This window comes from Pagrus pagrus (assembly GCF_965226575.1).
Source record: "Pagrus pagrus genome assembly, chromosome: 3".
Lineage (NCBI taxonomy): Eukaryota > Metazoa > Chordata > Actinopteri > Spariformes > Sparidae > Pagrus > Pagrus pagrus.
Window position 1 is genome coordinate 15,819,181 of NC_140187.1, and position 25,294 is coordinate 15,844,474.

At 40.4% G+C, this 25,294-nt stretch overlaps 2 protein-coding genes across 3 annotated transcripts in view; both read left to right on the forward strand.

Moving 5' to 3' along the window:
• tex264b (testis expressed 264, ER-phagy receptor b) overlaps positions 1-2,314 on the forward strand; it is a 30,327-nt gene extending 28,013 nt beyond the window's left edge. For both annotated transcript variants that reach the window (XM_084349381.1, XM_084349380.1), the window contains exons 3-4: positions 1,443-1,572; positions 1,971-2,314. In XM_084349381.1, the coding sequence (XP_084205507.1) occupies positions 1,443-1,572; positions 1,971-2,014 (174 nt within the window). In that variant the 3' untranslated portion in view covers positions 2,015-2,314. The remainder of the gene's footprint in view (positions 1-1,442; positions 1,573-1,970) is intronic.
• A 15,473-nt stretch (positions 2,315-17,787) lies between these two features.
• grm2b (glutamate receptor, metabotropic 2b) overlaps positions 17,788-25,294 on the forward strand; it is a 31,161-nt gene continuing 23,654 nt past the window's right edge. Inside the window, exons 1-2 of the mRNA XM_084349104.1 lie at positions 17,788-18,570; positions 23,674-24,301. Of these exons, the coding sequence (XP_084205230.1) occupies positions 23,792-24,301 (510 nt within the window). The 5' untranslated portion in view covers positions 17,788-18,570; positions 23,674-23,791. The remainder of the gene's footprint in view (positions 18,571-23,673; positions 24,302-25,294) is intronic.

Here is a 25,294-nt window from a genome sequence, read left to right on the forward strand (position 1 = left end):
ATTTGAGCTAATAAAGCAAATTATTTTAAGTGACTGAACATATTTAGATGCTGCACCGTAGCTGCGATGTTTGTTTTTTTTTCCAAGCATTGCTCGACATTTAGCATGAGCCAAAAGGGTAAAAGTAACAGACACTGGTCGTGCATGAGCGGAATAACAAAGCATGCTGTATGAAAGGTTAATGAGCCGGGAGAAGTGGAGTGGTCTCTGTCACGTGAGACGTCCCACGTTTAGAGGAGTGAGGCAAGTAACTGAAGAACAGCGTGAAGTGTGGAGGCTGAACATTCATAAAGGCAGACTGTAGGGGTCTGAGATGTTTTGCATGAGGGGTGTGAAGACGGGAGGAAGAGGTTCATGTTGGCTCAGGGGTGGAGCGGTGAGGTTCCCACATGTTATTTTCACTTGTTGTTGACTGGCCGCAGACTTGTGGGATTATCAGCATGTCAGTGCTTGTGTCCTGCTGTGATGTTTCCTCTGTTCGTTACTTGTACGTGTATGTGTGTATCCAAACACAGAGTGAATTTTCAAGAGATAATATGTGTTGATGGGACTTATTTTGACACTGACAGTGGTAAATTAGCACTGATATTTTTGACATACGCACCAAATACATACTTTTTAATCAACAGTTTGTCTACGGGTCTTTTTTTTTTTTTTTTACCAAATTCTGCACTTAAATTAGGACCTTTAATGGGTTACGTTTTATTTTCAGTGATGAATTGTAACCAAGTACATTTTCTCAAGTATTGTACTTAAGTAAAATTTTGGCGTTTTTGTACTTGATTTTTATACTTTTTTAAATTTGTTTCAAATTTCTGCTACTTATACTTTCACTGCACTCCATTTAGAAGCAACTATTGTACTTTTACTCCACTACATTTATTTGACAACTTTAGAGACTAGTTACTTTATAGATTACATGCTGCATCAGAGCCAAGGTAGCACATTTCTAAATTAATTTATGTGTTGGACATTGGTTTTAAAGAAGCACTAGTGTACTAACTCTGATAATCAGAACCTTTCTCTAAATACTGGATCTAATAATTGGCCAGACCAATATTGCCAATTATTGGATCATATTCAACATTTATCGGAATCAGTGATTTTTTATGTGATTGACAGTATCATGAATTGATTCAATACATGCACTACTTTTGCCCTGATGCACAAAGTAATATATGCAAATTAACTAGTTACTTAAGTTATCAAGTGGATGTATAATGAAGTAGAAAGTGTAGAGTACAATGTGCAATATTTGCCTCCAAAATGTAGTGGAGTGGAAGTATAAAGTAGTAGAAAATGGAAATACTCAAGTAATGTAAGTAGACACTTACATACATTAAAGGCGTACTTAAGTGCAGGACTTGACTAAATCTACTAAGTTACATTCCATCACTATATATTTGTTGTCTTTTAATATTATTCTCACTCATCTCTTGTAGGAAAACAAAAAACACCCTGCATCGCCACTCATTGAGATCTACAAAGACAATCTGATCCAGTTCATGGTCCCCTTGAATGAGCACGTAAAGTTTGGTGTGCCTGAAGTGTGGCATGGCACGTGCATCTCAGGTATGTGAACTACGTTCTGTACTGCATAAGCACATATCTTTTTTTTACTTACAGGTAAATCTAGTGGGATTCAAAACCCCAGTGACCCACCAGGAGGGTGGTGGTGAGTGGGGTTTTCTTTGTTTAATTATTTTGGGGTTATTTTGATTTTGTAATGGACATTAAGTTTGAGTAATATCATTTTGACATTGTTATATTTTGAGTATTTTTGTTGGAATATTGTTTGGTTTCGTTAGAATAGTTATTGTGTGCTGACCTTTTTTTCCTTCTTTTTTTTTGCCTTGCTTTAGTTAGTGGGTCAGTCACAGTAGTGTTTATTTTCTTTAATTCTCCTTGTTTCCTATTTTTCATATGGTTTTGCCCTCCCACTAACCGTTCCTCTCTCTGTTTACTTCCAGGTGCTGAGGGCCTCACTGGTGACCTCATCCCCCCTCTTTGGTGATGGTGTCCTATCGTGTGTAGTGCCCCACTTCACCCCTTTTTTGGCTTTGCCCTTGTGTGTGTGTGTGTGTGTGTGTGTGTGTGTGTGTGTGTGTGTGTTTGTGTGGTGTCTTACATGTGGATTGTGGTGCTCCCATTTTAGTTGACGCCTTCACTCCCCCCCTCACGCACCTTAACCATAGAGGCCCCAGCCCTGGAAGAAGCCCTGTTCTTTTCTTTGGTGTAAAGTAAAGTCGACTCGTTTTTAGGGTAAATTTCAAGTGTCTTAATATTTGTGGAATAAACTTTTGCTCACTTTGATTGGAAACACGTCTCCTGCCTTTTCAGTATAACGAACTTGTGTTGTCCTTGGTTTAGAATATTTAGTTTTTTACTCACACATTTACTTTATTTCTGTTTTTTTTTCTTTTTTTCCCTGGGTTAAGCCCCGGGGTGGCGTTGTTGGCTTTGGTTACCTTTTGATTTAAGTTAAACTATAAATTATTTGGGTACCCCCTCGCACGCCACAGAGGCATCAACACTCAGAAGTCCTTGGAGTACATTTAAATGCACAGTATGTAATTTCTGCAACTAGGGGTCTCTCAGTCAAACAATAAAAATATATAAGAAATAAGTCACTATTGTGGATGGGTTTACTCCGTCTTCTCTCGGACTCTCCTGGAAGTTATAGCGACAGGTCACCAAATGAAATTCATTTAATTTACCTTGAATAACACCGCAGATTTCCCTGGGTTTGAACATTGTTGGAAACATTTGGTTATGTAAGTACACAACTCAACAAAATATACAACAAAACGTGTTGCAGTACCTTTTAAGAAAGTTTGGATTTTACTCAGTTAGTTCAATACATCCAGCTACTTTTTGATGACCATTTGAAACTGCACTTTAAGGCACCTTTGTTTTGGTTTCAGCACTCAGCTGTGGTAGTTGGTGCTTGGGTGGCACCCGGGGGATCTGGACCTTGTTTCTACTGCTGTTTTGTTTATGAGCTGCCTCGCAGAAACAAACTGTGATTGACACCTGCTTAGGTGTTAATGAAAAGCCCAGACACAACAGCCTCTGGTGGAAGTGTGCTGCCACTCACCGAGGGGCTGTCCGCAGCTTTACGGACGCCATATGGAAAACTTGTTTTTCAATGTAAAAGCACACGAGCACTTTAACGCAATTGCACTTGACACTAATTTGTTCTCATGAGCCTTAAATCTCATGAAGGAGTGTTTGTTAAAGTCAGTACTATGTGATGATGAACAGCTTTACAGAGTCTAATTGCTATGGCTTTGTGACAGAGGCCATATTGTTCAGATCAGCTCAATTCAACACAAGCAGAAGTTTCCAAATTTAGCCTTGTTTAAACCTCGAGGACACAAAAGTAATGACAAAAACAAAAAAAGAATACAGAGAGGATCACTTGTTAGTATAAATTTTCATTTTGAACATGGACAAAGTGGCATGGGTTGTTTACAAATACAAAGGATATGATTGGAGCCATCTATTACTTTTTTAACAGGCAGCTTCTCAAACTTTTTTTTGTCTTTGAATATCTTTAGATTTCAAGCTGTTGATCAGACAAAACAAGAAATCTAAAGACGTCAAACACGGCTTTTGATGGGCTATACTGTATGTCCACAGTTTTATGATAAAATATGCTTTGATTGATCCCCAAACTAGTAATTTGATTTCCTGGTATTTGGAAGGGAAAAATGAACATAATCTGTAGTTGTAACCCTGAACACGACCAATATTTTGCATATACACAAGTGCATCTAATTATTGTTCTTCTTATTATGGGATACGGTTGATTTCCAAGTCTCTTAAATTAACTGAATGGAAAACGTTGCAGGTGTTGTCAGAAAGTACAAAAAACTGTACACTAACTGATTTATTCAGGAAGGCTTTGTGTCCAGATTCAGCTTTGATGAACTTTCCAAATTATTTTAATTGATTTGCTTTTGCTTTATTCTCAGACTTCCAAAACTTCGATCAATCCTGGCTTCCTCTGGGGTGATGGTGCCAGAAGTTACTTTGAAAATACCAGTGTAGCATCCAGACCAATATTTTATTTGCTTTCCAAAAGTGATGTGTTGTTCCATTCTTAGTGAGAAACATTATGCACAACATTATGCACAACAAAATGTGTTCATAGCAAAAATGAATAGCCTCCTAACCGTAATATCTCTGGAATTTTGTCTTTCCAAAAGTAGTTGACTTCTTGCAGTTCTTCATCAATAATCTCCTTTGAAGGTGAAATGGTTGATTTTGCACTGAAATATATATATTTATATATATATTTAAGCCACACAGTTACTTCAATAGGTTCTAAAAGAATTAGTTACTTGTCTCTCTTAACTGTATTTGTCTGGTTTTGTCAAACCACACTTCAATAATCCTCAAAAATCCATCTGGATCTCCTCTCTTTGCTACATGAAGGAGTGAAACTGAGTTGCGTCGGCAAATCCAGTGCTTTTCACGTGTCATGGGTGCAGAGTGGGAATGACATTTGGGTCCATGACTGTGAATGATAATGTGACAGGTAGCCAAGCTCCTGTCACACTGGGATCAACTCAGCCAGGTCAGTGGAGCAATCAGGACACTGGAGGCCTCTTTGGTCGACCGACCCCCAAACCCACCCTTCCCCACCCCCTCCTTTCTCCCCCATACCGACCCCGTCTCAGTGACCGGATCAACCCCCAGTCTCCTCACTCTGTCAGACAGCAGCCTAGAAATCCCGCTGTCATTCTCTGTGGAGCTACACAAGTGGCTTTATCACCAGAGCTTCTTCAAGGTCTTTTGGGCCAAGTTGATGTCAAACCTCAAGTCTTGTCAAAGTCTCACGTCAAACTTCAAGTCCAAGTCATGTTAGAACTCTTTAGGTCTCTGGATGTTGACCATTAAAGGTTTGGGGATTTCATTTGAATGAGCTTTTATATCTACAGAGGGAGCCGGCCGTCTGTCGCAGAGGCTGCTGTGTTTCTACAGTAGCCCAGAACAAACAAGCCAAACACCGATACTACAGAGCGCAGTTCATGTTTTTAGCAGCCACCATGGAAAATGGTGCAGCGGGGTTTGTTTATTGGCTAGAAACAGCTATATACCAATATACATGACATTTAAAATGACGCAGCATTTAAACATTTTCCTCTAACTGGATAGTTTGACATTCTTGTGCTTGTTTGCTTTTGAACAACAAGGATATCGTTACCAATCTCATATCTCTCCATTGAGTATATGGCCTGCAGTGATTGGCTTAGTCTAGCATAAAACAGTGAACAGTGAAAATTAGCTAGCCTCACTTAGTTAAGCTAACCAGCAACAGAGACTAACCATTTAACAATAAATGACAATAACATAATAATTAAACTTTGGACTGAGCCAGGCTAACTTGTTCCTCCCTGCTTGTACTCTTAATGCTAAGCTAAGATAATCGCTCCTCACTCTAGCCTCATACTTAACAGACATCTTCTCGTCTAATTCTTGGCAAAAAAGCAAATAAGCGTATTTGCCAAAATGTCAAATTATTCCATAGGTCTACAAATGACACATTTACAGTGTGTGTCACCTGTCTGGTCTCACAACAGTCAAGCATCAAGTCCTAATTTTGTGCTGTCACTCAGACTAAACTCCAAGGCCCAAGCCCAACACCCCTGGTCCTACCACCTAGGCCTACCCCTCTGTTTTGAGCTTTCACGTCTAGGGGTAGGGTGTCCTGATTCTTGTCGGGATAGAGGGAAAGGGTGATGTATTAGAGCTACATGGCCCTCAAGTGGAGATTTTTCAGAGGCACCCGTCAAAGCGAGGGTTATGAGAACCCTCTGTTGTTTCAATGTATTATAGTATTATACTCTTTTCTTAGTCTTTTTTTATTACAAGCATGACACAATCGCAACCTGTTTGCTGATGTATTGTTAGCTAACTAGCTGGCAAGCTAACGTTACATTGTTATTGGTGATTTGTGCATGACAGACCCACATTTTGATGTACTGTATTTCAATGTGTCACAGCTGAAGACGTAACCACCATCGATGTCAATTGATGACATATGAGGGTCTTGAAGGATGGTACCATTTCAGAGGGGGATATTTCAACAACTACCCCTTGTTACTCTGTGCTGAGGGGCAAGGAGTACTTGAAAAGAAGGAGTAGGGGTAAAACTTGGAAATGGGATTTGGCCCACGTCTCAACTCTTAAGTCTACACCCATTCCGTCTCGTTCCACTAAAGGATCAAGTGTCATTCAGATGCATGTAGAAACTGCTGCCGGAAGGCACCACTAAACCCCTCCAATCAAATACAGAAACAGTTTTCATCTAGGAAGTATGAAGACATCATGCCTAATGTGTATCCTCCAATCCAAATGGGATTTTTCTTCCCTATTGACTGATTAAATTTTGTGACTTGCTTTAGGCGTTCAACCAGCAGAGGAAAACCAACATGAGACCAAACTCGTTGATCTCTCGAAGCACAGTATGCATATTTTTATATTTTCATGTTTTTATTTCTTTTTTTCCTCTCGAGCCATCATGACGAGGGTGTAAATTAATCGGCAAGAGATTGTGGCTAGATTCAAAATTGGTTGTTTGTTACATGAATTTTGAGTGCATGTTTAAACAGGAGAGAAATAAGAGTTTGTTCGTTCTTTAATGTACATTGTGTCTAACGCTGATTTGTATGTATTGAACTTCTCTTCCACCAGGTGATCGTCGTGCTCCACTGTAGGCTGTTTTATTGTAAGGAATACATTATTTATCATTCAATCATCTGTGAAGTTTACATGCAATTAGTTTTATTTCTCATGGTTCACCTCTTCCTCAAACTCGATCCCGGCCCCAGTCTCATAATCTGTGTCAACATGAACTGATTTCCACTGTGATATCTCTGTCTCCCTCTCATCTTTTCCTAATATCATATTTCTGAGACGTGCGACACAACAAGATGAGCCTTTTGGTCTTTTATGTTTTGACTAAGTGCAACACTAGCAGAGCTCCAGCTTCTCCTCTTCAATTTTCTATATGCTGAAGTCCATGTAACATCATTTCCTCCTGTTGTACTTTGTGCTGGGAAGTCTCTTAACTTGAGCTCAGAAGTGTAACTTTCCACATGTCTCAGTAGTGTATAGTTCTGTCTTCTACTTTTCAAGTTTTAATGAGGAGTGAAAAAAAAAGATTGTTTTGCTTTACTGTCTGATGTCTCAAGAGCCTGCCAGAGAGTTATTGACAAAGGCAGCAGCTACTCCTGCTGTATTTCTTGTCTTTTACTTCACCTTTGTCAAGCTCATGGCTTGAAATATACGAGTGGCTTGGTTTAGATTACAGCCACTGCTCACTCAGAATGACCAGAATAAAAAGGTAAATTGAGTTCTGATAACTTTTGACTTTAATAAATATTATTTGCTTAAAGGAGGTTTACCCAAAAATGAAAATCCAATCATTATCTACTTACCCCCATACGTTTGAGAAGTCGGGTGAAGTTTTGAAGTCCACAAAACATTTGTGGGGCTAAAACGTAAGAAAATGCCCCAAAACAAATGGCTCAATAGCTTTCACTGTGGAATGCAGGTCTCCAACAGCCCCAAGATCCTGATTTTAGAAGACATTAGTTACGGGGTGCCCCAGGAGCTCAGTTGGTAGAGCAGGCGTCCCATGCACAGAGGCGCTGCCCTCGCTGCAGCGGCCCAGGGTTTGAGTCCGACCTGTGGCCCTTTGCTGAAGCGGTCAAGCTCATCTGTCCCTTTCAGACTGGGTGTGTGCTAACGCTTTTAGCTTAGCAGCTGAAGATTTCAGCTTTAGAAAGGTTTTAAATAATGTCTTTTTGAATCAATTTGGATCTTGCGGCTTCCAGAGACTTGGATTACACCTGTATAGGGCCATTGTTTTTTTTTATAAAACAATTCCCCATCTACTTCAGTTGTTTAGGCAAATGCTGCGACACTGGTTTGCCATGAAGCTCCAGCAATGATATGTGGACATCAAAACTTCACCTGACATTTTGCATGGCGCTGAGTAAATAATGACTGGATTTTCCTTTTTGTGTGAACTTCTCCTTTAAAGCTTCAGTTGTATGCAGTCTCCCTCAATTGAAATTAAGACTCATTGTTTATCAACCTGCCATTCTGTTAAGTACATAAACCTCAGTTACCTTTGATAATTTGTCCCATGTCATAATGTGTTTATAATGATATTAATATTAAAAAACATTTATTGATACAGCACCTTTAAACGTTATTTGCAAGACAAAGCAAGATACAAATCGTAGAAAGCCACAGTCAAACAGAGCATGACTAGATTAAAATACAATTAAAACAAGATAAAAAGATACAAAAATGTCAATATAAATAAATAAAAAAAAAAGCAACATAACATACAAGCAAACAACAAATAAATAGAATAAAAGCATCACCTCTAACATGACGATTAGCCTCCTTCTCTCTTTCAAATGAAGGGTTAGATTTTGCCATCTGTATGTATCAACATCATTTCTGCAGGTAATGACAGGCTGGCTGAGTGTAAGGAGATATTGATTTGAGAAAAGTGTTATGTGGAAACACTCACAGCCACACAAAGACAAAAAGGTCGACAGACTGGCACATGCAGGTATGAAATTGATCCTATTAACCTGCAAGGAGAAAACTAAAAAACACAGAGGAGTCAAGTGGTCCGGCTGCTCATAGAAGCTGTCCAATTAAAGAGCAGGAGACCTTTAGATTACAGGAGTTTCTAATTAACAACATTTTTAGTGCCTATGTCGAGTTCTCAAGTCGCAGCGCAAGGTGTTGCTGCTCATCCCATAGTTCATTAACAACCAGAAAATGTGTGACAAGCAAGACATGGTACACCACGTAGGATCAGAAAAGGGATTACAAATATTCCCAGTTTCCACATTTCTGGAGTTGAACTAGATATACAGTATATTTTCTGGTTTCTTATTCATGAATCACTCTAAACTCACGTGAATGATATGAACAAATATAGCATCGGGAGAAGTTTTGGCCGCAGTAAAGCAAAATAAAATCAACAAAGACAACAAAGCATGTTGTGATCAATCATCTGATCCACTTTATAAATACATACTTTTTCTTTTTTGCCACGCAATGCCTTAGTAACTCTAAACGTGAAGCCTGATTCCGTGATTGCATGTTACCTTCGCAGATCCGCTAATCCCAAACTGTATTTTGGAGATCTCTGTTAGATTGCTTTAGCCTGGCTAGAAATTCGTAACTAGCGTTGCGTAACGTTGCATGACAGACACTTATTATTTATCTTCTATGGTGACAGAGACAATACATGGCCTGTCGATGACAACTATGCTGCATCTTAACTTCATCGACACACTTAACGGCTGACTAAAGTAACTTGAAGGGGAATTCCAGTATTTTAAAAACTTAGGCCCTATATTTACATGTTTGGATGTATAAATGATTCATACCTACCAGAAGTTTTAAGTGTGTGTGTGTGTGTGTGTGTGTGTACTCATATGCACACTTTGATTCTCACAAACACACTCAGTTAAATCTAAGGCCAACATACTTATCACTGGTACTGGAAATGAACTTGTAACCCCCAGGTAGAGAACCAGCTCGCTAGACTATGTCACACAGGTTATCTACAAGGCCACCTCCCTCAAGGGGAGGTTCGGCCTGTAACTCACAGGTTTGCAGGAAAAAAATCACAATGCCTCATCATAGTTGCTCTAACTAATCCAAAGGGCATCGTGGTGGTGCGGAAAAGTCTCCACAGTAAAGTCTATGTATGGGAAACACTGAGGCAGTGATAGGTTTAATCAGCATTGTGTGAACTTGTTTGGCAAGTGCTTGAAAATAATGGATGTTTCATTTTGTATAGAAAAGGTTCTGACTTCCTGCAGGACTAATTAATTAATGACACGCAGCCTCAGCTGTGCTCTATGTCTAGAGCCAATTAGCAAATGTTTGTAAGCTAACATGCTAAGCTTAACATAGTCAACATTATATAAACATCAACAATGTCTTTGTGAGGAGGTTAGCATGTTAGCATCTAGCATGGCTGTAAAGTCTTTCAAACAAAAGACATACGTCTAAAACATAATTGCACATATTGCATGAAACATTATATACAGCAACATTTCAGGTGTTTCCTCCACGTATATAATTTATATGCACTTAATGAGTTTGGTGCAGCTCAATTCATGGAAGAGAGAATATTTGTTTTGAACTGAAGTCACAGAGCACACAGCAGCTGAATTACCATCATGCAGATTTTGGTTGAATCCCAGCACTGGAATTTTGGGCAGCCTAGCTTTTCTCATGTGGTGTTTGTTTATAGAAGTCCTCTCACCATCTGTCCATTCCCTCCTTTTGTTTTATCACTGCTCTAGGTGCAGACTCGAACAGTGAATACAGCTCAGGGAGAGGGGTTCTCTGTCAGACAGCACATAGACGTCCCTGGCGGCGTCCTCGGTTCACTCCAGGATCAAGGGGATACAGACAACAGAGGGAGTGGCTCGGGGGGGAAACCTTGTTTAAAAAGCTGGACCGGGAGCAGACTGGTGGACAGCAGGCAGACAAAGAGGAGCGGCTTCATGGTGACTCCAACCAGAAGAGCCTGGAGGCTCCCACTCAGGAGCGGTGGGGTGTTGAGGGAGGAGAGGAGTAAACATTCACTGAGATTTAGGATGAGAGAATGAAGGATTAAAATTCAAGTGGTTTGGAAGTGCAGATTACAAAAGCGTGTCTCGCTGTGTGTTCATGTCCAACTGGGGAAATATTAAAGGATAAGCCAGGTGTTATTCTATATTTTCGTTATTGTTAGCAAATCCAATAAAAACACCAAAAACACCAATTTCTACTTCTCAATACTTTAATACTTCCCTAACCCTGAAAGATATGAATCCTAAAAAAAAACAAGTCATGAAAAGTTTAAATCATTTCTTATTTAGCTGAAGATGTGATTCATTGCAAATATTACTCAAACAGAAGTAAACAGTGGATTTGTTGAGGACTACATTTAGTCGTGGATAATCCCAACCCAGCTGCCAGAATAAATATTGGCAACGTACGTTGCAAATTAAAATACCTGGTTTTGTCGCCACAAACGTGGCTGGAAAATGTCCTGACATCTAGTTAAAAATATGCTAACAAATGTTGACACGCAGACTCGATCAGTGGTCAGTGGCTTAACAGAATGAAGGTCACCTAATCTGAGCCTGATATGACCTGTTTGGTACAAATGTCAATATGCTACACAGGAGAAATTTTAACATATTGATGATTTGCAGAAATGTCAACTGCCGACATTTTATTCTGGCGACTGGGCTGATTAATCCACATTAGGTAATCTGGTGAGTCTTTTTGGCGGCAGGACGGTGTATGCAGGATTAACTCTGGATAGACACGGTGACCATGTTCATCATAATGAAGACACATGTCACCCAATGCAACAGTGTGACACATTGACGTGTTTTTAATCGTTATTAGAGGTCTATGGTGCACAGAAATCAGGCTTTGGCTACACAAGCAGTATTTGTTAGGATCAATTCATTGTCAAGTTTGGTCTTTTCATTGTCATTATCATTTGTTGTTAATAAGAAAAATATAGAATAAAACAAGACATATCTATTACACTTTTGATCGTGCGGCTTTCAAGTGAATCTACTTTAATATGATACCTGAATGTCTATCAATATCTCCAGTTCAAGTGCTGCAGCTGTTTTTTGAGCTGTTTGACAGTTGTTTTTATTTTGCTGTACTGAAGCAGCGTACTTTGTTTAGAGGATTGACACACAAACATACAATAAAATTCTGTTCATTTCAATTACTTGTCTTATTGGCTTGTTTACAAAAGTCCTTAAATTCATTCATTAATAACTGATAAAAGATATTGAAATGACTGTAAGCACACGTACACCACAGAGGGACTTTTTAAAATATATATGTGTATATATCATTGTTATGTACCTTGTTATAAGCACTATCTGCATTTGTGTGCTGCCTTGGCACAGCGCTGTTGGTTATTAATTTGTTTTAATGTCAAATTTACATCATTTCCAAAGTGAAAGGTGTGAATGAGTGCATAATTACCTTCTTCCTGCAGTCCCCCTGACCACCTCTGAGATTGAGGACATGATTATGGTGAGTGTGCTGCCGGCTGCCATGATCAGTCAGGCAGAAAGATGACAAGACAAGTGGGCTGACCATTAATATTCATTCCACTATTACCGAAAGCAAAGCTCAGTGGCTCTACCTTGTATTTACAGTCACTCTACATCTCGCCTCCAGCATCCTCAGATTGTCCTCACACATTCGTTCTGCTCATCATATTCTCTTATTTTGCGTTTTCCAACCCTTCTACCATCTGCTGTCTCTTTGCACAGACTAATTTCTGTTTGTGTTTTTTCTCCTTTTGTTATTTTCTCTCCTCTCCCCCTGAAATAAATATGGCAACCGAAAGACCACCTGATGACCCTCAGCCTATAATGTATGTCCAGTCATATCCATATCCTTTATCTTCTAACAAACAAGAGATCACACTGAGCTCCTCTCAGCAAGCCGTGCTCACTTGGAGGTTGCAGGCAGCTCAGAGGGATGTGCTTGTGTGTAATCAAGTCAGAGAGAAGCCAAACATGCCAGGCTCAGATAGCCTTTGCATATACTGAGCTAAAATTTGGAGATTCTCCAGATTACAATTTTCTCCTTGATTTAAATTCACAAAGACGAAGGCTTGTCCTTCACTTTACTGTTGAGTGATTGACTTTAAGGCTTTCTTTAAATATATGTGGTGTTACATCATCAGATAAAGTTTAAGTTTTCTGCAAATGCAACACAAACGAGCTGAAACGATTGGTCAATTAATGGATTGGTAGATCTAAAGAAAACTGACTATTTTGATAACTGATTAATTGTTTCATTTCATAATTTTCTGCTTACAGCTTCTTAAATTTGAGGATTTGCTGCTTCTCTTTAGAAAATAAAGGGTCTTTGAGTTTTGGACTGTTATTTGGAAAACAGCCAAGTCACCAGGATGAAATGTTGGAAGTTAACGGTTTTGCAAACCACTGATACGTTCACAATTGTACATGTCATAGGCTATTAACATATTGATATTTCTACAATATCGTATGTTCACACTGCATGTTTATGACCTGATTTTCATATCAGGACGATGGGGAATGGTGTTGGAGTTACAGAAGAGAAGGCTGCCAGGCCAGTGACTGCTGTTGCAGACTGTGTTTCAACATTTGTAGTGGTGATACCAATGGCTATTTTTGACAAGGGGCCACGATGTTTCAACATTTCGAATCGCGCTAGCACTGGGTATTTTAGACGAAACCTCAGGACAGCTCCAGCTGCGTTTGTGGCAACCAAAACAAGTATTGTAAGATAAAACATGATTTTTTTCCCCCCTACCCTAACCAAGTGTTTTTTGTGCCTAAACCTAACCAGACCATAACCACATCGTTGTCACAGGGTAAAATCAAAAACTGAATCTAAAGACAAGTAAAGTTATCTTAAACATATCTGAGGTTTGCATAAATGTACACTGCCAACATTTATTCTAGCTATCGGGTTGCAGAAAAAAAAAACAATTTGAAGCCATCACTTTGGGCTCTGGGAAATTGTGATGAGCACTTTTCACATTGTTTTTTACATTTAATTAATTAATCGATTAATCATGAAAGTAATGGGTTAGTTGTTCTCCCACTACACAGTTAAAACAGTTCAATCCCATTGTAAAGCTGCAGGTAACTAGAGCTGTTGGGAAGTTGTGCACTTCACAGTCTAAAGAAATGTCTTTATAAATATATAATCACAGTACATTAATAAATAATACAAAATCAAGACATTCATTCAGCTTCACAATCTCACATCTGCTTTCCTGCAGGCTCTTAGGTGATTATCCAACCATGGATCGGTTTACTGAGTTTTCTGGATAACTGAGTGAAACCAGGAACATTGGCTAATTTGGGGATTTACACAACAAAGTTATCCAGATAACCCAGTAAACCCACTTCTTATTTACTTTAACAACATTTGGTTTTTTTTGTCTGAATGTCAGTTTTGAGACACTAAATGTCAGCACTCTCCCTGAGGAAAACAATCATGCATTCACAGATCTTTAAGTACATATATCGGTTCATTTGTGACATTTCTTGATGATTGCCATGTTATGTCCATAACATGGCACCGCCCAGTAACGCCCAGTAATGCCACGGGAACACGGAAACGTGAGAAGAAAAAAAAACAAACAGACCAGCAGCACTCATTCATTAATTTACTCTGAATTGGAGTTGCCTCTGAGACTTAATAGGTAGAACGCTGAGCTTTTACCTGACAAATGTTCTACAAATAAGATGATCTATTGTGGGTGTTTACATTTTTAATCTAAATGCTGATCACTCTAAAGATGGGGTTAAATTCCCAGAGGGTGAAGTTAAACAAGATGGATGAGCTTTAGGAGTCAGGGTGCAGCCCCGGCAACGCTTTCTGTGTGTGTAATTATAAAACCTCTCTGGGAGCGGTGGGTGTACAGGTAGTAACTTGCTGAGTCCATGTGAATTATTTGTAGGCATTGTTTATTGTGCTTACAGGTGGGACAAATTTAACCAGATCATCAGCATCATTGTTGTGACACAATTATGATCTAAGAGGCGCAGTGGATAAATACTCAGGGATTCATGTTAAAGGATAACTCTGTTAACTGTTTGCTTATCTGTCTGTTTATAACGACTATTACGATCGGTAAGATTGTTACCTAAATTCCAGGTTTAACCAACTGTATATGTTGTAGTTTTCCTGTGCAATGAGGTATAAATGCTACACTGTAAAGTAGTTTCAGTGATCTGACTGAATTCTTGGTTTTACAATCTTAAATCTGATCGTCCAACTGCTCTGGTTTCTTGTCACATATTGGACCTAGATGCCAGAATCAGGAGAAATATTGGCTCCAAATATCAACATAAGAACCAGGTAGTGATGGTAATAAAAAACTGAAGTAGGTGGGGACTTGTTTTTAAACATAAAAAACCCCATTAAACGGCTCCATAAAGCTCATCCGTCGTATTCCAACTCCCTAGAAGCCCTGAGATCCCAAATCAATTTGAAAAGACATTATTTTCTCCCTTTTTAAAGTTTTTAGCATAACAATCTTCACTGTATACAGTGATATGTTTGTTTTCGGTTGTTAGTCCCCATCTATTTCAATTGTTTAGGAGAATGCTGCAACTCTGTTCCACTGTGAAGCTCCAGAAATGATGTGTGGACTTAGAAACTTCAGTGGTGGTGAGTAGATAATGACTGAATTTTAATTTTTGGGTGAACTTGTCCTTTAAGGACAGTAAAAAATAAAGAAGAAAGAAATTAAAACAGACTGCGTTTCCAATGAAAGCTTTTCACGGTGAGGTCTTTGGATCTTTCAGAGTAACTATTTTCAAGTAAACCCTTTAGTGCTTTGAGCGCAACAAACCAAATCACATTCACTTTCATGATATTGGTGGCAGCAGACAGATAAACTCAAATTGAGCTAAAACTGTGTGCATGGCCGGATTTCAGGAGTAGCAAGTTAGAAAATACACTTTTTACTGAGCCTTTAATGGTCCAAACTGAACCAAACCTAACTTCTCCGATTGATGTAGATGATTTGGAGCAGACACAAAAGTCTGGGCGAGGGGACCTGAAAGTGGTGACACAGCTGAGGCCAGAGCACCCTGATCAGAAGAGATTTGCCCACTTCCTCTCTGCACTGTAGACTCTGTGTGCAGGTGAACTTATTGTTTTTTTGTAACAAGATTGCATGCACGAACTTGTGAATATCAACAAAAACAGAAGCACAAATTGTGGATTTTGGACCGATTGTTTTGTCATCATTCATTAACGCTGAATTAACAGAAAAACACCAAAGGGAGCAGCAGTCAGACTGAAGCACGCTGACCACTGGTTAGGACCACTTTGTCTCCGTCCCCTATAATTTCACTCGACATTAATTGGCATGTTCCTATCTAAACTCTGCATTCCACCCACATGCCCTCAACTATTGTAATGTAAACTACAATTCTATTTCAGGAGAAAATTGGTCCCTTTGTGTTAGCCGAGGGAATTATGCAACAAGCAGGACCCCGCTCGTCATTTTAATTGCCACTGTACACAGAAAAAAGTTCTTCTTTTCCCAACCCCTAACTGCAAAAGTAGCTATTGTTAGTCTGGAAATGAAACATTTGAAAATGGTGAGATGTGTTTTGTGTGTGTGTGTGTGGGTGAGAGGAGAAAGGGTGGTTGTGGCGCGGCGGTGCTTAAAAAACGTGTGAAGGTGAGAGAAATGGGTGAGCAGTGGATTCATATTGAATGAACTTTATGTTGCTTCCTGAATATCTCCAGGTTTAATTGTAAGTCTTTGTGCAGAAAGATACTGAGCTGGACACAGAAACCAAATGTGTGCAGCCGACCTTCTCTGCACTCCTCACTAATTATGCAACAGGAATGTTGCTGATGTAATATCGTTATGGATGAGAAGAAAAGTGCACGGTTTGTTGCTCAAAATGGTGTCTTTGCAGAATGCTTTGCTGTGGAACAACATAAAGTATAGTTAGCCTTAGTTACCAGTGAGAGTTTGAAGTTTCCTACTGCTGGCTACACAACTTTTTAAAGGGTAACTCCACCGATTTTAAACATTAAAGGAGACCTATTATGCTTTTTCGTTTTTTTCCTTCCCTTCAGTGTCTTATATAGGTTCTTGTACATGTAAAAGAGCTCAAAAGGTAAAAAAGTCAAAGTTTGCACCAACAGAAGCAGTGTCTTTTGAAAACCTTGCGCCTACATTACCCACAATGCAACATAGCCACTAAGTGACATCACTGGAGGCAATTTATCACATTACATGCAGCTTCCTCTGGAGGCTTTATACTACTTTTTTACAAGTGAGGTAGTCCTCTGCAAGACACTTGTGCAAAATTGAGGGGCGTTACCCTTTAAGTTTCATTATGGGTAATGTAGGCACCAGGTTATGAAAATGAAGAATGCATAGAATAAAAAAGTTGATATCTTTGCTTCTGCTAGATTTTGATCATCTAACTGTCCATTATGAGTTCAACAGTGTCCTTTCAAAACCTGGTGCCTACATTACCCACAATGCAACTTAGCCACTGAGTGACATCACTGGAGACAATTTGAAAATTACATTCAGATTCCTCTGGAGCCACAAAAGGCTTTATGCTAGTGTTTTTTCACCTATGACTGCTACGCTGCAAGACCTGTTAACACACTTTAAGGTGTAAAATATGTGGATTTACCCTTTAATAGTCATTTGTTTGGGCTGGAGAATGTCAAAAACATGTCTATTTGTGTATTCTTTGTATTAACTCAAGCTTATTTGTATACAACACCACATATGAGGAGGAATCATGCATTTTCTTTGTCTGATTCAACCTTGAGCTTGAGTACGCCTCCATCCTGCCTCCATATGACCGAAATGCAGTTTAAAATGATACTGTTTTGCTGTTGTGTGCGTGTGCGCGCGCGCGTGAAACATTGTCGCCTTTTCCAGTGGAAAAACAAACCCTGCCCTCTTTAGTTTGTGAAGTGCTATGCCACTCATCTGGAGTGTGATTCAGTTTTAATGAGATGGAGGTGAATGAGGAGCTGGCGAGCCTTCATAGAGGGAAACAAACAAAAAAAAGTTGATGCTCATTTCTCTATTCCCATCTTTCTATATTTAGCTGGAGAGCTGCGGCAGCACCTTGTTTAAGTATATTTGGAAAGATTTCCACTTTTTCTTTCTTTGGGGTGGGGTGGGGGGGGAGTTTATCACTAAAAGTTAGATTGACACGATTCAGTTCCACAGGGGATTCATTCAATGGATGAGTCACTTCTTTAAAAACAAGGACCAGTGGGAAGTTGGATTTTGATTAATGCACTTTTTTCTTTTCTTTTAAAAAAAAAATCATATCTCCTGCAAACTAAAACAGCACATATTAGCAGCTATGTCATGGTTTGTATTGACTTGCTGGTTCGGCGCTGCAACTCACTCGCAAATGCACGCGTTGTGAAGCGCGGGCAGGTTTGTGAAAGGCGAGAGCGTCGACTGGTTGCGCTCATTGTAGCTGCGGAGCTGCACGGAGAGGCTGCGTGTGTGATCCGAGCGGGCTGCAGCAGGATTTCTCCACAGCTCCTGGTTTAAGTTGATTTGACGAACTTTTCCAAGACACACGACTATAAATAGACAACAGCAATACACGCAAACAAAAGTGCAATTAGAAGTGAGTTCAGATCGGGGTTCGCTGTTCACTCCAGCTGGCAGCCCCACACAGGAGAATCCTCCGAGCATCATTACTGCCGACGCTGCTGGACATATGAGCGTTACTGGGCGGTGAGTGTTGGTGCGCACGGTTGGTGGCAGGCAGGCGCAAGTTGGAGGAGAGAGGAGCACCGAGAGGAGTTTGCCACACTGTGCCACATGTGAGTTCAGAACCAAGGACAGATCCCAGAACCGCTGGCAGGGCAAACATGCTCGAAGTGAACAACATCTGGACTCTGCTCGTCTGTGTGTTGTCGTGAGACCTGAAGATACATGCGGGGAAATACATCTAGAGCTTCAACCAGGTATGAAACGATCACTTAATAACTTTGATTCCAACATCTCTGCTCTCTGGTGATAAGATTATCATCCTAACTGCAACTAAATGCTTTATTATGATGAGTTATTCTCTTTATTGTCCGGACTTGATCCGACACTTCATGATCGGAACCATCTCACACTTGTTTACAGGCACATTTTGGGAAACAACAAACGTGAAGTTGTTGACCTGAGTCTGTGCACCACAGCCCCCATTGTCTCAACTAAAATATTGCATTATCTAATCTCGTATTACTCGATGCTCCTCTCAAACCAATCAGAGCTTTTGTTTTCAGTCAGCGCCCTAAACGAATGTGATGCCATCCCGCCGCGAATATAATTGGGTTCAGTTTGCAGGAATCAGGATTTGGCATTGGAAGAGCTCATTCGCCATCGGATTTCTGCTGTCAGCGGATCTGACAGGATGTGATGTAGCTGCGGGATTTCTCTCAAATGCAGGAGGGTGGCAGAGAGAGATTGGTAAAAAGGTCACTGTGATGCCTCCACCGTTTCTCCATGAATGTTATTTCCATGTTATTATTGGATGGTGGTCAATGAACAACCTGTTGTTGCCAGTCTCTGCTCTCAGCCTTTAAAGGGGCACGATGTCGTTTTGGAGAAGGAATTCAAACTGTTTGTTTATATATATTTTCAATATTAATGAGATAATAATATTATTTTTTCCCCCCATAGATGATTAAACAAGCCGTTCTCAGAAGGAAAATAAGGTCCCGGAGCACAGTTTGAAGCTAGAAAGGTGGCAGGGTCCGCCAAATATAAACAAAGTAAAACAGTATGAAATTGCGTTGTCCTTTAAGGTCAGTTTGTTTATTCAGTTCATTCAAAATGGAGAGAGTTTGTTTATTTAGTTTGTTTAGGCATACGAAATCTGTCAACAAAGATCTTTCTCTTCTGATTAAAATTTCTTCTCCAAACTTACATAGTGCACCTTTAAGTTTCGTGGGAACAAACATCCAGATGAGATATTATTAGCACAGAAAAACAATGTTGTTTCAGAGAGCCAAACAGGCTGACAACCAGATTTCCCTGCGCTATTTTTTGATGATATGACGCTCTTGATCTATGCTCAAATTCCCAATCATCTGGCGGCTGGCCACCACAGAGGCGTCCTAATTCCTCCAGCTGACAAAGTCCAGGTGGAGGGATAAACTGTGTCCCCCAGTGGAGATGATATAATGATGGAAATCATTAGTGGAGCTGTGGCGGCTGCACTTTTTTTTTTTTCTTCATGTTTTTCATTAGCTATAGGTCTTCTACTTTGAACAGCGAGTCACAGCCCTTCAGGGGATCACGAAAGGTCAAAATGTCAACTGCTCCAGGTGATTCGTCTCGCGTTTTATGATTGAGGAGCTCCAGTTTCTCTCGGAAAATATGAAAAATCTGTCGTTCTGTAGAAAAACAGTGAACCTGGGTTTTACCTCCTCATTCATAATCCATCTCGTGGGTTTTGTCACTGTAACGAGTACACACCAACAAAAAACGGTCAGCCATGAATTATAATCCTATCAGTGTTTGTCACGTAAACATTGGGAGGCATTATTTTAGATGAATCTCACGGGCTACGTGCTGTGTTTAGGCTGCTATTACTCAACTGGCTTAATGATTCATGTGTAATGGATTAGACAGTAAATTAAATGTCATGTCATGTACGTTCAAGTGTTCGACAAAAAACTATGTGCCAAACAAAGCTGATGGAAAACTCTAAACGCTTGAGGTGATGTTACTAAAACCATCATTAATAATGTTACTATGATTTGCAGTAAAAAAAAAATACACATCAAACTGATGTATTTTGTGGGATTTTAGTAGATTTTGGAAACAATAACAAAAAAGCATGCACTGATATATCGACCAAACATCTGCATTGGTCGATATTAACCTTGTTGTCAACTTTGTGCTGCCACATTCATGAGATATTGACTCGTGACATCCCTGCCATCAATTTTTAAAGATTTGTAGTGACTTGTAATAAATTATCATTGTGCAGGTAGTTAAGTAAGAAGACTTCAAAGGCATGAAAGAAGGTTTTATTAAAGGGGCTCCGTGAAACATTGAGGGCATAAAGTCACATCCTTTTGGACTGTGCAGAAAATCCAATGCAGACTTGCAACTGAGAGACACGGGGAAGGTCTTATTTTTCACGTCACGTTACAATCACATCTGGCCAATAAAAAAAAAATGAGATTAATACTTGTAAGTTGCTACAAATGTTACATAGAGCCCCTTTAAAGGTTGTTTCATAAAATTGTGTGATTGAATTTCTGCTCTTTCAAAGATAATGCCTTGAAGGACTGAGTGACTTTATAACAGTTCAGGTTTTTTTTATAATGAAGATGCTTTTGTTTTCATGACAAAAACAACCAAAACAAAATATACAGCAACAAAAAAAACTGAATTTCACAATCGTGCACCCTGAATAACAAACAGTTGGTCAGTCGCTCATGCCCCAAATTATCTCATCAGCTCATGCTCCAGACATGAGCAGCCTTATTATTCTCCATAGATATATGTACACAGTAGGATTGTACATGCCAATCACCATCATAACCGAAAGCGACTCTGCAGTGAGTCATACATTACACATTAGCTCCCTTTGGTCAGGACAATAAGGAATGGCGTTCTCAAAGCATCTTTATGCTAATGTTGGTGAAACCCTCTCCGTCCTGGGCGGCCGCAGTAATGCATTAGCTGATGGTTCAAAGCCGAGTGAAGCACCCCGGCTTTTTTTTCTTTTTGAACTTGCCTTTCAGATTTCAGAGGGAATATTGTGCTCAGACATCTGGGGCGCAAGCGACTCTCTCAGCTGCTGCGTGTGAGCGTGACAGCCGTGTCGACATCAAGACGGTCTTAATGATGTGATGGTGGTCGGATAGTAGCTACTTTACAACTAATCAGATGCTGAGATTTAACGCTCAAGCCAGCTGATAACACCGTTCCCAGTTTCCTATTTCAAATATCGGTGGGAAATTGCTGTATTTCATGCCCACTTCAGACTCTCCAGCATTTATTTGCACTTCTTAACAGCTTTGAGAGACCTCCAGCCTCACTTTGGCCTAGTTTGCATAGGCCTGCCTAATTGGCTGTTCCTTATTGCGCCATTAATTCACACTGTGACCTAGTCTTTGCAACCAGAGAGTCCCCATCTGCTCCAACAGACAGCACAGAGGAGCAATCAGACTCTTAATGGTGAACTTTTCCAGTTACTTTCTCACCTTGGTTCTAATAATAGGGCAAATGTGGCGAAGTAATACCACACACCTGCACCGACAGCCCGGCACACACAGCAGGTCTGAGACAGATTTTACATTCCGACCTCACACATTACGACATGTAATCCTCACCGCTGGATAGTGGGGAGCGGATTCATCGATGTGCCACGCGGTTTTACCACCCACAGCCTGATGTAATATTTATCTGGGGGGAAATTCAGCATTCATTACACTTTTTCCTCCTCGTTTTCTCTGTTGTTTGTTGCTTTCGCTTCTCCTGGGATGTCACAGGATATTCTTCAAATGTCCCCTGCAAAAAACAGACACACACACAGTGAGAGACACACACACACACACACACACACACTCCAGATGAACTTATCCCGGTGTAGCTGCATGAGCTGGTGATTTTGTAACCTACCCCCGTGTACCCCACTGTGGGGGTTTGCCGCCTCTCTAAGCACAGGAAGCAGGATTCACGCAGATCGAATGAAATGACTGTTAAGAGGATCTGCTAATAATAGACCCGATAATGCATTTGGGTCTGCAAGTGACACATTTTTATGTAATGTTACGATGTCGGCAGCAGTACTTTGTGACTGAACAGCAAAAGTCACTAATAAGCTCCCCGCTGCTCGTTAATGGAGAGCGAAGCGGCAGCACATCAAATGGTCCAAACTCCAGACAGGATCTGTGGGCTCTCCGGTGTGACTCCACTAAAATCAGAACTTGGATTTTTAAAAAAAAAAATCCAAAATAGACACAGATCATTTCATGTACTGTAGGTGCGTACCCCTGACTCTCAAATAAACTGGTTTATTCTATGTTAAAGATGTGTCGATAATGGTCCGTAAGCCATTAAAAGCCCATTGTCCCTATGTGAAAACTGCCTCAATCAATCTGTTTGTTAAACTTGTGTGTGTGTGTGTGTGTGTGTGTGTGTGTGTGTTTGATGAATGTGATAAAAAGGACTCCCCCCCCTCCTCTCTCTCTTTTTCTGAGAACATTGTGATTGAACCGACCCACCTCCCCAATCAGACATCATAACACCTCCTGCTGAGACCGAAACCTGTAACCTCCACATGATAGGAATCCATATTAGCATACATGTCTCACTGCCCACTTCCCTGCAGTCCAACCCTCATTTCTTACCCACCATGTTTCCATGGCAACCCCAGCCATTGAGGAGAACCACCATCTATGTGATGTATCTCGGTTGTAAGCTTGGAAATTAGGCTCCACTCGAGCTGTGCCTTAAATATCTGTAAATGTTTGATGTGGTCACTCCGAGTTTGTCTTTCAGATATAACTGCGAGGATTTTATCTCACACCGTGGAGTCCCAGAGAGAGCCTCGCTGAAATAACCTCTACTTATGTTTCACTTCAAAAAAAGTAACTCATAAGACTCCAGTTAGCCCGATTTCAGCCTCCTGACGAAGCAGTCTCGGGTTTAGGCTGTCAAGTAATACCATTACTTGTCTGTAGCATTTCTGCAGATCACGTTAGGCCGCGGGGAAGACGAAAGAAGTCCAGGCAAAAATCAATGAGAAAACTGTAAAGGAGAGAAAGTTTAGATATAAACTGGTTTAGATTTGAAACAGTCGCACCAAGACGAGGAGCACTATTTATGACTGTGTCATCATCTGTGGGCGACAGGGCTGAAAGAGAGTAATGGTACTAAGAAAAATCTGTGACAAAAAGCCACAAGTATAAGCTGTCAGTGGGCGTCATAATGCACCTTTTAAGACATATGGTTATGTTGTTGCTCATAGATAGATAGATAGATAGAAAGATAGATAGATAGATAGTGCCTTATGCTTGATTAACACATTTAATTATTTTTTCCTTTGATTCACTCAGGAGATATAAAACATGCTGCACCCACTGAGAGAAGACTTGAAAGTGATCTGCCTCCAGACCCTGTGAACCTTTGCTCCTCTCAACTTCACCCAGCTGAACCCTGCATCCTGATCCTGCCATGCTGAGTGTCGTGCTCTGCCCCAGGTCTTTGGCCAACTCTGCCCATTATTGGCCTCTTCACATGCTCCTGCTGGAGCTGCTGATACTAGGAGTCCTGCCCAGCATCTCCAGATTACCACCCGCAGCCAAACGGGAGATAATTTTGGACGGGGACCTGGTGATCGGAGGCCTGTTCCCGGTGCACCAAAAAGGCGATGGGACGGAGGACTGCGGTAAAATCAATGAGGCGAGAGGGATCCAGAGACTGGAGGCCATGCTGTTGGCACTTGATGAGATTAACTCCAGCGATCGCATCCTTCCCGGGCTCCAGCTGGGAGCCCACATCCTGGACACCTGCTCGAAGGACACATACGCGCTGGAGCAGTCCCTTGATTTCGTCAGAGCCTCCCTCACCAAGGTGCAAGATCCAGGCTTCATCTGCCCGGACGGCTCCAGGCCCATCCAAAACGAGGTTCCACTGGCCATCTCTGGGGTCATTGGAGGATCCTACAGTGATGTTTCAATTCAGGTAAATGAGCAAATCCATTTATCTCACAAACAGTGTTTTGGTAGATTCTACTGCAATAATCACATAATGCAAAACTTCAAGTATCATCTTCAGCGCCAACAAAAGAAGTAGTGTGCCCTTTATATCCATACCTGACTTTAATGAAAGGGTCCTGTAACTGATCTTTACTTCACATTATAGATGTAACATTTCTGCATTAAAATGTTTACAAACAATCAGACATTTTTTATATGTTTTGTTGAGTTTTGCAGTTACAGGAACCCAAATGTTTGCAGCTAAACACAACATGAATAAAACCTACAGTATTGTGCTTTTTCACTTTTTTCCTTTCTTTCAGTAGGTTATATGCTGTTGGTTCATGTTCATGTTCATGTAAAAGACCTTACAAATTAAAATGGTCAAAGTCCGCACCAACAGAAGCTCATCTCTCCCACAGAAAATACTGCTCCTGAAACGCCTCGTCAGTAGTCCCTCCTTTACTTCTGTGACTTTGTGACATCACGCTACATCACCATGTAACACATTTGCATAATTTCTGCCTAGCGACTAGGTTGGTCTGTAAGAATTGATTTAGCACAGCTGCTCTGTTGTTTTTAGCGGTACTGGCTCAGGCGTGTGTGAGCTGACCAATCAGAGGTGACTGGGTATCTGGGAGGGGGGCCTTAAAGAGACGGGAGCTAAAACAGAGCTAGACATGAGGGGGGGAAAGAGTGCTGAAGAACTGTACAGTATGAGACAACTGATGTGTTTTTGGAGCATTTAAGCATGTAAACCTGATTTTTTTAAGGAATTAATTTCTACAATTTCGCTAATATTTTGAAACTTGAAGTACCTTTAAACCAAACAGAAAACCCACACTTAATTCATTAAATCACTGCAGTCATTCATTCATTCAGTGTTTCATTGTGATACATCGGGATGGATAAACTTGCATACTGCAAACTGAATCTGCATATAGACCCACTCATTCACACCTCACACCTCACTTCACAG